This window comes from Physeter macrocephalus, chromosome 14 (genome assembly GCF_002837175.3).
Source record: "Physeter macrocephalus isolate SW-GA chromosome 14, ASM283717v5, whole genome shotgun sequence".
Classification (NCBI taxonomy): Eukaryota; Metazoa; Chordata; class Mammalia; order Artiodactyla; family Physeteridae; genus Physeter; species Physeter macrocephalus.
The window spans coordinates 114,793,714-114,807,275 of NC_041227.1; the positions used below are offsets into that span (position 1 = coordinate 114,793,714).

At 52.5% G+C, this 13,562-nt stretch overlaps 1 protein-coding gene across 3 annotated transcripts in view; it reads left to right on the top strand.

Annotated features, from left to right (window-relative positions):
* The window catches only part of ARHGAP23 (Rho GTPase activating protein 23), a 77,025-nt gene that overhangs the window by 45,932 nt on the left and 17,531 nt on the right, over positions 1-13,562 (top strand). For all 3 annotated transcript variants that reach the window (XM_024130044.3, XM_055089880.1, XM_055089881.1), the window contains 8 exons: positions 439-756; positions 2,043-2,104; positions 2,370-2,500; positions 3,206-3,327; positions 5,332-5,487; positions 9,797-9,875; positions 12,282-12,355; positions 12,626-12,715. In XM_024130044.3, coding sequence (XP_023985812.1) covers positions 439-756; positions 2,043-2,104; positions 2,370-2,500; positions 3,206-3,327; positions 5,332-5,487; positions 9,797-9,875; positions 12,282-12,355; positions 12,626-12,715 — 1,032 coding nt within the window. The remainder of the gene's footprint in view (positions 1-438; positions 757-2,042; positions 2,105-2,369; positions 2,501-3,205; positions 3,328-5,331; positions 5,488-9,796; positions 9,876-12,281; positions 12,356-12,625; positions 12,716-13,562) is intronic.

The window sequence follows — 13,562 nt, forward strand, 5'->3', positions numbered from 1 at the left end:
CCTAGAGGGGTGGGATAGGGAGGGTGGGAGGGAGGGAGACGCAAGAGGGAAGAGATGTGGGAACATATGTATACGTATAACTGATTCATTTTGTTGTAAAGCAGAAACTAACACACCATTGTAAAGCAATTATACTCCAATAAAGATGTTAAAAAAAAAAAAAAAGGTTGGGGACCCTCTGCGGGGACTGAGAACGATGGGTACGGGTGTCCAGGCCGGTGAGGGGCTGCGAGACTTGGGGGACTGTGGGCAGGAGGCTGCCCCAGGTGCCGGCGGGAGTGGAGCAGGGGGCTCCCGGCGGCCAGTGGGGTGGGGTCCCCACTGCCGTCCACTGTCTGCAGCGCCTAGGGCCCCCTTGGGCTCTGGGGGCGGGGAGGAGGGCAGGCCTGGCCTCTCATCCCCTCCCCCCCCTCCCCCTCTCCCCGTGTCTCCCTGCAGAAAGCGGGCGGCGGCCTGCGCCAGTGGAAGCGGGTGTACGCCGCGCTGCGGGCGCGCTCGCTCTCGCTGAGCAAGGAGCGGCGGGAGCCCGGGCCGGCGGCGGCGGGGGCGGCGGCGGCCGTCGCAGGTGAGGACGAGGCGGCGCCCGTCTGCATCGGCTCCTGCCTGGTGGACATCTCCTACAGCGAGACCAAGAGGAGGCACGTGTTCCGGCTGACCACCGCTGACTTCTGTGAATATCTCTTTCAGGCTGAGGACCGGGATGACATGCTGGGCTGGATCAGAGCGATCCGAGAGAACAGCAGGGCCGAGGGCGAGGTGAGGGCCCAGCCCGGCCCCAGCCGGGCCAGGGAGGGCAGGGCAGGCCCCGGGCGCCTCTCACCTGCCGGGATCCTCCCTTCACCGCTCTGAGCCTCAGTCCCCTCCTGCATAAAATGGGCTGACAGGAGTACACCTTGCAGCTGTGCCCTCCAAGGGTTTGGTGGGAAGAGGTGATGCTTGGGGCAGTGGCTCACAGAGGACCTGGCGTCTTTAGTGTTCCATGACTGGCAGGAACAATAATAGCTGTAGGAATGACAGTAATTGTTATTATCATCATCGTTATGACTGCCCTGGGCAGGATCTGGCACAGAGAGGTCAGCTCCCGGCCAACCTCAGCCTCTTGCTGGAGGTTTGGGAGGCGGGGGTCTCCTATGGAATTATTACAGAAAGGGGTGCCCCTGGGCCAAAACTATGGCTGGCCCCTCTGACAGGGCTGGCCTGTCTGCAGGGGCACAAACACATTGACCTTGGGAGGAGGCCAAGAGGATTGGCCTTTGGCAGCAGGCAGCAGGGGCTGAGCCAAGGGCTTTGGCAGGGACTCCAGGAGCATTTTTAAATGACGCCCTCTCCTGGGCAGCTGCAGCTGCACACTAGGAGCCTGGGCTGGGCTTTCTGCCTCGGCCCACCCCCCCAGCCAGGCGCCTCTGCACACCTGCACAGAGTTATGTGGGGGTCCTGGGCTTGGCGGCTGGTCTCTGCCAAGAGGATGGTGTGGCTTGGGCCCTGGTCCAGACGTGCAACTGCTCTGGCCACGGGTAGAGGGGTGCTAGTGCACGCTGAGGACACCATCTCACCGAACCAGGCTCTGCCTCCCCAGGACATTGTCGTTCCTCACTGCAAGGAGGAAAGCACCCGAAATGTGGGGCCCTTTTCTGGGGGGACTGGCTGGGCTGTCCCCGACAGGCACTATCTGAGGGTCCCAAGTCACCTTCATTATTGCAATAGCTGCCCCTCATGGGGCACCTCATCTGTGCCTTTCCAGGACTATGATGAGTGCTACGTGCATAATTCCGCACCCTAACCCTGAGGTTGCCATGTTGTCTCCCCCTGTTACTGCTGAGGAGACGGAGGCTCAGAGAGGCTAAGTGGATTACCCAAGGTCACATAGCTGGTGAGGGGGTGCTCGGGAGTCCAGCCCTGGTCTTTCTCGCTCCAGGGTCTGTACCCTTCAGCTGGCAGGTGGAGGAGAGGGGAGGCGAGGCCGAGGCAGGGGCCACGGAGAAGCCCTGGGTGGGCTGGCCATGGGCACTGATGGGGTCTGCTTTCTCTTCCGCCTCCTCCAGGACCCCGGCTGTGCCAACCAAGCTCTGATCAGCAAGAAGCTTAATGATTATCGCAAAGTGAGGTGAGGCCCGGCCCTCATGGAGCAGTCCTGGCCATGGGGTGGGAGACACCCTGGGCAGAGGTCGTCCTCCTGGCCCACCTTCAGACCTGAGGGTGGCCCCTGAATTGTCCTCTGCTGGGGGCAGGGAGGGTGGCAGGGGTATTGAGGCCCTCCAGTCCCCAGAAGGGCATGGAGGGGATGGAGGGGAGGTCCGAAGAGGTGGGAGGCCAGGGCAGGTGGTATGCTGGGTCACCTCAGTGAAGACCTCTCCCCTCTTCCCACACAGCCATAGCTCTGGGCCCAAAGCTGATTCCTCCCCCAAAGGCTCTCGTGGCCTGGGGGGCCTCAAGTCTGAGTTCCTCAAACAGAGTACGGCACGTGGCCTCAGGACTCAGGACCAGCCTGCAGGGAGCAAGGGTAGGAAGGTGGCTGCTAAGGGGGTGGTGTGCACCCATGCGTGGGGAGGCGGGGGGGTCAGCCTGTGGGTCTGCATGGGAGCGGAGGGCCTGTGTGTGTGTGTGTCAGGCGGTCTGTGTGCCTGTAGGTGTGTGCCACGGTTATCCTCGTGTGTCTGCCCATGTGTGCATGCCTGTGAGGGTCCGGGGGCCCTCAGGGTCTCAGGGCTGGAAGGGCCCGGAGCCTGATTTCCCTCCATGAGATCCCAGCTGTGTGGTCCTCCAGTCTCTGCTTACTTGTGTCCTTTCAGGAGCAGGAGACTCATCCCCTCTGCGGTTAGCCTTTTCCATCTTCACACACTTTTGGCCATTAGAAAGTTCTTCCAAAAACCAAACAAACAAACAAAAAACAAACAAAAAAAAAGAAAGTTCTTCCTTCGGTTGTACCAAAATCTATGGCTCCCACCTTGTTGTTTTAGCCATACAGAAGTCCTTATGTTACTCTGAGGCCTCTCTCCTCCAGGGTGGACATCCTCATCTCTTTGGCCTTCTCTGCTGGGATATTATAATTTGCCATCAGCCCTCAGCATCCCGGTTGCTTCTCTGACGGAGTCCCCATACGTCCAGTGTGTGAATGTGGCGTGTGAGTGTGTGTGACCTAGTGGGCTGGCTGCCCCTCCCCGGGCCTCCAGCTCACCCTGCCTCCCTCTGCCTTCCCCAACCCCAGATGACAGCGTCTCCACCCCTAAAACCCCCTGGGGCATCAACATCATCAAGAAGAACAAGAAGGCAGCCCCCAGGGCATTTGGGGTCCGACTGGAGGAGTGCCAGCCAGCCACAGAGAACCAGGTGGGTTCCCGCCGTGCTCCAGAGCCAGCAGGGAAGTGGGGAGACCGAGGCACAGAGGGTCAGACCTGCAAGGGACTTTGGAACCAGCTCTCCACCACGTCTTACAGACACAGCTGGGGAAGCAGCCCTGTGAGGGAACAGCAGAGTTGAGACAGAGCCCAGAGTCCCTGGCTCCCAGCTGGTGTTCCTTCTCAGGTCATGGCAAGGCTTTTTTTTTTTTTTTTTTTTTTTTTTTTTAGCGGTATGTGGGCCCTCACTGCTGTGGCCTCTCCCGCTGCGGAGCACAGGCTCCAGACACGCAGGCCCAGCAGCCATGGCTCACGGGCCCAGCCGCTCAGCGGCATGTGGGATCTTCCCAGACCGGGGCACGAACCCGTGTCCCCTGCATCGGCAGGCGGACTCTCAACCACTGCGCCACCAGGGAAGCCCCATGACGAGGCTTTGGTGCGATTTCTGCTCCCAGACCGGAGACAGTGAGAGCCTTAGTAACCACCAGAACCACTGGGGCTCTGGCCTTGCACTGCCCCTGTCTTATCCTCCCTACCTCTGGCCCACTGGTGGAGAATGCCGTTCTTTTTTTCTTTCATTGAAGTGTAGTTGCTGTACAATATTATATAAGTTACAGGTGTACAATGTAGTGATTCACAGTTTTTAAAGGTTATACTCCATTTATAGTTATTATAAAATATTGGCTATATTCCCTGTGTTGTACAGTATATCCTTGTAGCTTATTTTCTACCTAATAGTTTGTACCTCTTAATTCCCTAGCCCTATACTTCCTCTCCCCTCTTTCCTCTCCCCACTGATAACCACTAGTTTGTTCTCTATATCTGTGAGTCTGCTTTTTTGTTATATTCACTAGTTTGTTTTATTTTTTAGATTCCACATGTAAATGATATCATACGGTATTTGTCTTTTTCTCTCTGACTTATTTCATGTAGCATAATGCCCTCCAAGTCCATCCATGTTGCTGCAAATGGCAAAATTTCATTCTTTTTTATGACTGAGTAGTATTCCGTTGTGTATATGTATGGATATCTATATATAGATATCTATATACATCACATCTCCTTTATCCATTCATCTTTGATGGACATTTAGTTTGCTTCCATATCTTGGCAATTGTAAATAATATTGCTGTGAACACTGGGGTGCATGTATCTTTTCGAATTAGTGTTTTTGTTTTTTTTGAATATATACCGAGGAGTGGAATTGCTGGGTCATATGGTAGTTCTATTTTTAGTTTTTTTGAGAAACCTCCATACTGTTTTCCACAGTGGCTGCACCAATTTACATTCCCACCAACAGTGTACGAGGGTTCCCTTTTCTCCACATCCTTGCCAACATTTGTTATTTGTGGCCTTTTTGATGACAGCCATTCTGACAGGTGTGGACTGATATCTCACGTGGTTTTGATTTGCATTTCCCTGATGACTGGCGATGTTGAGCATCTTTTCATGTGCCTCTTGGCCATCTGCATTTCCCCTTTGGAAAAATGTCTATTCAGTTCTTCTGCCCATTTTTTTAATCGGGTCTTTGTTTTTTGTTGTTGTTGTTGTTGTTTGTTTTTTTGGCCGTGTCTCGTGGCTTGTGGGATCTTAGTTCCCTGACCAGGGATCGAACCTGGGCCCCCAGCAGTGGAAGTGCAGAGTCCTAACCACTGGACCGCCAGGGAGTTCCCCGGTCGTTTGTATTCCCGTTGCGGAGCACAGGCTCCGGACGCGCAGGCTCAGCGGCCGTGGCCCACGGGCCCAGCCAATCCGCGGCACGCGGGATCCTCCCTGACCGGGGCACGAACCCGCGCTCCCTGCATCGGCAGGCGGACTGCCAACCACTGCGCCACCAGGGAAGCCCTCGTTTGTATTTTTGATGTTGAGTTGTATGAGCTGTTTATGTATGTTGGCTATTAATCCCTTATTAGTCGGTCATATCATTTGCAAGTATTTTCTCCCAGAGAATGCTGTTCTTACTCTTCCTAACACCCCTGCCCTGCTGTGTCCCCAGCGTGTCCCCCTGATCGTGGCTGCATGCTGTCGCATTGTGGAGGCACGGGGGCTGGAGTCCACGGGCATTTACCGGGTGCCAGGCAACAATGCAGTGGTGTCCAGCCTGCAGGAGCAGCTCAACCGTGGCCCCGGGGACATCAACCTGCAAGATGAGGTGAGAGCGACTGAGGGGCGTCGGTCTATGGAAGGGGGGCCAATGTGGTGGTGTCTGTTGTGTTCATTGTACCCTGTGGTGTGCCTGGCACTGGGTCAGGGCCCCAAGGTGGGCAAGATGCAACTTGACTTTGCAGGCCAGCCGTGGGGAAGGGCATCACCCCAGCTGCAGCCATGGCCTGAGAGCCCGGAGACAGAGGCTGGCAGGTGATGCTGGCTGGCAGCCAAATGTTTCCGTACTTTCACTACAACTCGTCATTTCTGCTATAGAGAGAAATGTTAATATCTCTAAACAGTGTTCACAATCCTCTTTTGGAGAATTCTGGATTCCTCCAGAATTCTGCTCTAGCAATCATCTCCTCTTTCTCTTGTGCTGTGAACTGAATCGTGTCCTCCCAAAATTTATACGTTGAAGCCCTAACTCCCAAGATGAGTGTATTTGGAGATAGGGCCGATTAGGAGGTAATTAAGGTTAAATGAAGTCATAAAGTCAGGGCCCTGGTACGATAGGATTAGTGTCCTTGTGAAAGGAGACACCAGAGAGCTCCCTGCCTCACCTGCTCCATCTTGTAAGGACACAGCAAGAAGGTGACTGCCTGCAAACCAGGAAGGGAGCCCTCATCAAAAACTGAATGGGCCAGCACCTTGTTCTTAGATTTCCCAGCCTCTAGAGTTGTGAGAAAAGAAATTTCTGTTGTTTAAGCCAAAAAAAGAGTTCGCAGCAGGTTATATGTCAGTTATATCTCAGTAAAACTGGGGAAAATATCCAAATAAATATTTCAACAACAAAAAAAGAGTTTGCAGCAGGGCCAGTGTTTCCCAGAACCCTAAGGTTCCCCAGAGGTGCTGTGGGAGGCCAGGACCCCCCATCCTTACTTGAACTAGAGTAACCTGCTTTGCTCTGTCTGCTTTTTTATGTTGGTTTTTTTCATATCGGGTTTTCATATATCATTTCACTTGACAAAAAGCGCTCTGCTGGAAAAGATGTTTTGGAAAACCATGGATCTGGACAGTGAAGTCCCATGAGTCAGCAGTACTCTGAAGCTGTATGTGAAAATGTAAGATAGTCTTTCTGTCCTTGGGAAGGAGCTAGGGAGACCAAGATGAGTACGTGTGAAATAGTGGACAAGAGAAAAAGCTGGTTCTCATCAAGGACCAGATTGTTTGATGAGGAAGGAGAGGATGCTGGGGACTGGAGCAGGTGTTTGAATCTTTGAAGGATGAATAGGAAGGGGCAGGTGAATAGGAAGGCAGTCCAGGCAGCGGGTGATGGCATTTTCCAAAATCCCAGAGAAGGTTCTGAGTGTCAGGACAGAGAATGGACCCACCTCCTGGGCTTGGCAATGGAGAGGGTGAGGCCCAGGGCAGGGGACAGAGGGCTTTTGATGGCTTCACTAAAGCCTTTTCACCTTGAGCCAATGGACAATAGGGAGCCTTTGATGGTTCCTCAGCTGGAGAGGCACAAATGAGAGTAGGGTTTGAGAAAATAGTGCTTTAGCTTATGCCTAATGGATATGAACAAGGGAGGCCCAGAGCAGGGCATCTAGGGAAGAAATTACTGATATTGTGGGAGGGGTCAGGAGGTCTTGGTGGTCCCAGGGGGCAGGGGTAAGGAGGATGGGAGCAGCTCTAGGAGTTGGCTGCATGAGAAGGAGGAAGGAGGGGTAGGAAAGAGCCAGAAGTTTGAGCTGCAGGCTGGTGGAATCTGTCCCTGGCAGACCCGGGGAGCAGGGCAGGAGAGGATGTGTCAGGTAGGGACCGCATTGGACTTGGAGTGGTGGTAAGTCACCCACATGGGGGTGATGCGTAATCAGGCACTAGACCGAGGGTGAATTGGGGAGTGGGCGTGGGGTCACGCTGGGGCACAGAGGTGAGAAGACAGAGGGAGCTGCCATCTGGGGAGAGGGTGGGCATGGGGGACTGCAAGGGCCAGGCTCTGAGTGGGACAGAAAGAGAGGGCAGCTCAGGTGAGGCTGGGGATGGGGGGGCAGTTGCTTAGGCATAGGAGGGGTCAAGAGGGACAGGGCAATTCTGGGATCTAATGTACAGCATGGTGACTATAATTAAATATTGTATACCTGAAATTTGTTAAACTATTAAACCTTAAGTATTCCCACCACAAAATAAAAGGTAACTATGTGAGGTGATAAGTGTTTTAATCAGCTTGATTGTGTGAGTCATTACACAGGGTATAGATTTGTCAACTCAATCACATTGTATATCTTAAATATATACAATTTTTATCTGTTAATTATACCTCAATAAAGGTGGAGTAAGTAACAACAACAAAACAACAAAAATGGCATTATCACCATCCATAATTTGTTTGTGAAATTCATCTTTTGTTGAAAAATCTAGAGTTCATATATTTTTTATTGCTCTTTTTATTTCATGATACAGATATTCCACACATAATTTACGTATTCTTTAGTAGTTAAGCATTTCAGTTGTTTCCAGTCTTTAGCCTTGATAAATTTTTCTCCAATGGGGGGAAAGAAAAAAAGAAGGACAGGGCAAGGCCTTGGGTTTGGCAGCTGGGAGATGAGAAGAGCCTACACATCAGGGCCAGGAGGCAGTGGAGGGAGGTGGGCCGGAGCCCACACTGGGTGTGCACATTAGCTGGGCCTCATCCAGGGAGAAGAGGGACCAGGATGGGGCCATGCCATGTGTGTTGGGCGTGTGATTTTGTCTCAGACATCAGTTTGTGTCATTTGTCATGGGGAGTGCTAGAAGTTAAGCGTTCCCATTGAGCCTGTGGATGGTTTGGCATTAAGCTGTGGACCCATGGTAATGAGTGTGTATATTGTTGTGTGTGTTTTTTTTTTTTTTTTTTGCGGTACGCGGGCCTCTCACCGCTGTGGCCTCTCCCGTTGCGGAGCACAGGCTCCGGATGCGCAGGCCCAGCGGCCATGGCTCACCGTCCCAGCCGCTCCGCGGCATGTGGGATCTTCCCGGACCGGGGCACGGACCTGTGTCCCCTGCATCGGCAGGCGGACTCTCAACCACTCCGCCACCAGGGAAGCCCTGAGTGTGTATATTGTTGAGTTGTGTGTCTTTGTTGGGAGTATTCTGTTGCTTTCTGGACATGAGTTATTCTGAGCAGTTCCTTTCAAGCTAGTTATCCTTGACTTTCTGCGGGCTGATGGTGCCCCCTGGTGGACAGGAGAGACACTGAGCCGGCCATTCTTTATTCATTCTTGTATTCAACAACCATTTATTTAGATCAGAGTTTCTCAACCTTGACCCTTTGGGCAAAATAATTCTTTTCTGTGGGAGGTTATCCTGTTCACTGGAGGAAGTTTAGAAGTATCCCTGGCCTCTGTCCACTAGATGCCAGTGGCACCCCCCCCGCCTATGAAAACCAAACGGTTCCACAGACTGCTAAACGTCCCTGGGGGCTGAGTCGCCCTGGTTGAGAATTCATGATTTAGACCATTTAAGTGCCAGGCTAATACGGATGGCTAGGTGATAGGAACGCGGTGGGAATAAAACAGGATCCCTGCCCCTCATGTGGCTTACAGATCCGCCAGGGAAACAGGCAGGAACAAGGAAACTAATGCATACAGTAATGATCAACTGCGGTAAGTGCCACAGAAGGAAAAAAAGTCAGGGCTGTGCTACAGATGGCAGGCAGTGGTGATGGCGGCTGTGCTGCGATGGTCGGGTCAGGGGAGGCCTCTCCGAAGACGTTTAGATTCGGGAGGAGCCAGTCATGTGAAGGGCAGGGGAGGCGAGTTCTAGTAGAGGGAACCAGCCAGTGCAAAGGACCTGAGACAGGAAGCCACCAGGCACGAACGTGAGTTGTGTCATGGATGAGGAGAGGGGTCCGAGGATGACTCCCCTAAGTGGGGGGCGCTGGGAAGCAGGAGTTGGCACCAGCAGGCCTAATGGAGGTCCAGTGGGCAGGCTTGTGCGGGTATGGGTTTTGCTCACCTCTGTCCCCTACAGTGCCTGCACCAGGGAAGGGACCTGCTCCTTCCTCTGCGTGGACAAATGTCCGAGCCCACTGGGCTGGCTGGAGCAGGGGGGTGCTGGGGCCAGGTGGTAGAGGGGCTAGGACCTAGCTGGGGACTCTGTTCTACTGTGATGAGTCTTCTTAGCCCAGACAGTCCTGGTCAGTCTGGGGAGAGCTGGCTATGAGTGGATCCCAGGGAGGGCCTGAGCCGGGCCGGACTGGGCTCTAGGGCTGGACCAGCATGGAGGTGTGGGCACCTGGGCGGGGCCTGGCTGGCTCTGAACCTGGGGGCGTGGAGGTTTGGGCACCTGGGCAGGGCCCTACCTGTGGCCTGATGTCATTGCCCCCTCCCCAGCGCTGGCAAGACCTCAACGTGATCAGCAGCCTGCTCAAGTCCTTCTTCCGAAAGCTACCTGAGCCTCTTTTCACCGATGGTGAGTAGGGGGTGGAAGTGGGGGATGGGAGGAAGAGGGAATACCTGTCTGTGCTGCATCCTGACCACTTTTTAAATTGGGTGTGTTGGTTTTACTTTGGGGGTTTTTGTTTTAATACAAAAGAAACACATATTTGTAAAAAACTTAGGTAGTACAGATGCGAATCAAGTAAACACAAGGGTCCCTGTCATCCTCCCATTCCCTGTCCACAGAGGTTATCCTAACACTTTCTGAGCATTTACTATGTTCCAGGCACTACTCCCTACAACTCCATGAGCTAGGTACTATTATTTCCCCTCTATAGACGAGGAAACTACGGCACAGAGAGGTTAAGTGACTTGCCCAAGGTCACAGAGGTTGTAGGTGTCAGAGCCAGGGTTCAGCCCCAGGCATCTGGCTCCAGAGCCCAGCTCTCGACCATTTGCTGAGCTGCTTATTTTTTATTATTTATTTTTTTTGTGTGGGACGCGGGCCTCTCACTGTTGTGGCCTCTCCCGTTGCGGAGCACAGGCTCCAGACGCACAGGCTCAGTGGCCATGGCTCACGGGCCCAGCCGCTCTGCGGCATGTGGGATCTTCCCGGACCGGGGCACGAACCCACGTCCCCTGCATCGGCAGGTGGATTCCCAGCCACTGCACCACCAGGGAAGCCCTTGCTGAGCTGCTTGTTAACAGTGCATTGCGTTTCCTTCCAGACCCTCTTACACGTGTGACAAAGACACACTCGCTTATGTAGGGCTTGAAGTTGGGCGGGTTCAGTGGCGCACTGGTAAATGTTTCACATCTGGCTCTCAAGGGAAAAAAGCCGTGATGTGTAGCATTTTCCAGTTTCCATGGTATAAATACTCACACCACGGCTGATTTCAAGCTCCCGATTTGCTATCACCAACAGGAAAGCCAAACACAACTGTTTGTCAGGAGCCCATGTGAGCGAGCGGCTCCAGCACACCACTGCTTGAGTTCTTAACAGAAGGAGGCTTATAATTTTGAGATTCATTCGTGTCAGTACAAAGAGCTCTACCTCATTCTTCTTTTAAATCAACCACATAGTTTTTCATAGCCTGAATAGACTGTAATTTGTCTACTCACTCCCCTACTGCTGGCTATTTAGGTTGTCTTCGCATTTTTGCTATTTTGAAATGTGTTACACTGACTTTCCTTGACTACGTTCCTGCACACCTGGACCAGGGTCCCGGAGGTGGATTCGTAGACATGGAATTGCTGGGTTAAAGTCCTGGAAAACATTTTGAAAGCTAAAGTCAAGTTGTACTCTGGGGAGGCGGCCCTAGTTCACACTCCCAGTAGCAGTGTAAGAGATTTTGCTTCCTTACATCCCCATAGGCACTGGATGTTATTAATATTTTAAACTTTTGCTGATCGGAGAGAGAACACGGCATCTCACTATTGCTACCATTTTCATTTCTGTCGTTACTAAGAGATTAACTATCTTTTCATTAGTTTATTGGCCTGTACCGTTTCCTCTGTAGCTGCTCATTCAGACTATGTGCCCGTTTTGCTACTGGGTTCTTGCTCTTTTTTCCTATTGATTTGTAGGAGACGAGCTCTTTGTACATTATGGATATTAACCCTTTATTAGTTTTTGTAAATATTTGCTCTTGGTCTGCCATTGCCTTTTAACTTTTCAGTATGGAAATTGGAAACAGTTATTTTATGTATAGTCAAGCTGTTAACCGTTGATGGATTCTGTATCTCATGTTTAAGAATGCCTTATGATTATAAAAGCATTTTCTTAGTTTTCCCCAATATTTTAATAACTTTTGTTTTTGGCTCTGTCATGCACTTGAATTTATTTGTGTATTATGTGAGCTAGAAATGGATTTATTTTCCCAACAAGATAACTGACTTGAAGTGCTGCCTTTATCTGTCCTGATCCTTCATCACCTGCCTTAGCTGTGCTATCTTTTTAGTATATTTCAGTAGCTAACAGGGCAAATCCTCCCTCATCATTCTTCCAGATGAATTTTAGGATAAACTTAACACATCCCATTTTTTAAAGTTTCCCATGGACTTTTTCTGAAGGGAGCTGGGGGAACGCTGACACAGAGGGGGAGGGGTATTTGGAGGCTGAAAGACCCCTCCCTCTCTCTAGGTAACCTTCTCTTTTCTCTTCCAACCTTGTGGTGTCCTTGTCCTGGAGGCTGGGGCAGGGACCCCTTTTCCAGGATCAGTAGGCAGCTGAGATCTTATTTCTTCCCAAACGAACACACCTGGGCTGTCCCAGGTCAGCTGTGCACCTGAGGGCAGCTGTGGTGGGGTTGGTGACATGAACACAAGACCACAGAGTCCCCCTCAAAGTGCAACAGCCTCGGCACAAAACACTGACCTCCCGGCAGGGCCTCCTCAGCCTGGAGGCCCACCTCTCTAAAGAGTTCTCTTTGTGTTCTAGACAAATACAATGACTTCATCGAGGCCAATCGCATTGAAGACTCGAGGGAGCGGATGCAGACTCTGCGGAAGCTGGTGAGGAGAGGGGTGCTGTTAGGCAAAGGGCAGACTGGGCGGGGCGAGCGCCACTGCCCCAGGAGCCCGAGCCCAGTGCCACCACTTCCCTCTGTGACCTCAGCAAGCCCTTCTCCCCTCAGGGCCTCAGTTTCTCCATCTGTACAAGGGGGCCAGTTAGAGGGTGGATTCCAGACCCGCTGAGATATGGCAGCGGAGCCCCTTTGGGGTGTGGTGGGGAGGCGGAGGTCATCACACCCTGGTCCCACGCCCCTTCTTTCTCCCACCCAGATCCGGGATCTCCCAGGACATTACTATGAGACACTCAAATTCCTCGTGAGCCATCTGAAGACCATAGCTGACCACTCGGAGAAAAACAAGGTGGGTGGAGGCCCTGATGTGAAGTGTGGGGGAGGGAAGCCTACCGGGGTCTCCTCAGCATATTCTGTTTTTTTTTTTTAAAAATAAATTTATTTATTTATTTATTTATTTTTGGCTGTGTTGGGTCTTTGTTGCTGGGCGCGGGCTTTCTCTAGTTGCATCGAGCGGGGGCTACTCTTTGTTGTGGTGTGTGGGCTTCTCCTTGCAGTGGCTTCTCTTGTAGCAGAGCACAGGCTCTAGGCGCGCAGGCTTCAGTAGTTGTGGCACGTGGGCTCAGTAGTTGTGGCGCACGGGCTTAGTTGCTCCACGGCGTGTGGGATCTTCCCAGACCAGGGCTTGAACCCGTGTCCCCTGCCCTGGCAGGCGGATTCTTAACCACTGTGCCACCAGGGAAGTCCCTCCTCAGCATATTCTAAGCTCCTCCAGGTTAGAAAATCTCAAGCCCCTCTGGCTACGCCCTCCTTCTTAAGGGTTGTTCTGTCCCCACCCCTTCCCTGCATACTGGCCAGTGCTTCTCCCTGGAGAGCCATCTCCTGAATTTCTGAGGGTCTTCCAGAGGCTGAGAGCCTCAGACCCCTGGGTCTGATGGAGATCTATCCTCTGATCTAGCTCAGATCCCTTGTGTTGCCTTTTCCTAAGCAAACCCCTTATATCTTCTGATTCTGCGGTGGAGGGGTGGGGGAAATGAGGGGAGGTATAGGATTTCTCCCGGTCCTAAAACAACCTTGGAACTTCCAGTGGGTCCTCACTCTGGCTTCTCCCACTGCTAGCAAGCATAGTGTGGATGTGCAGGTGGGGAACTGCCCGTGAGTGCCGGGACTGGGCTGAGTGGGGCTGAAAGCTGGCC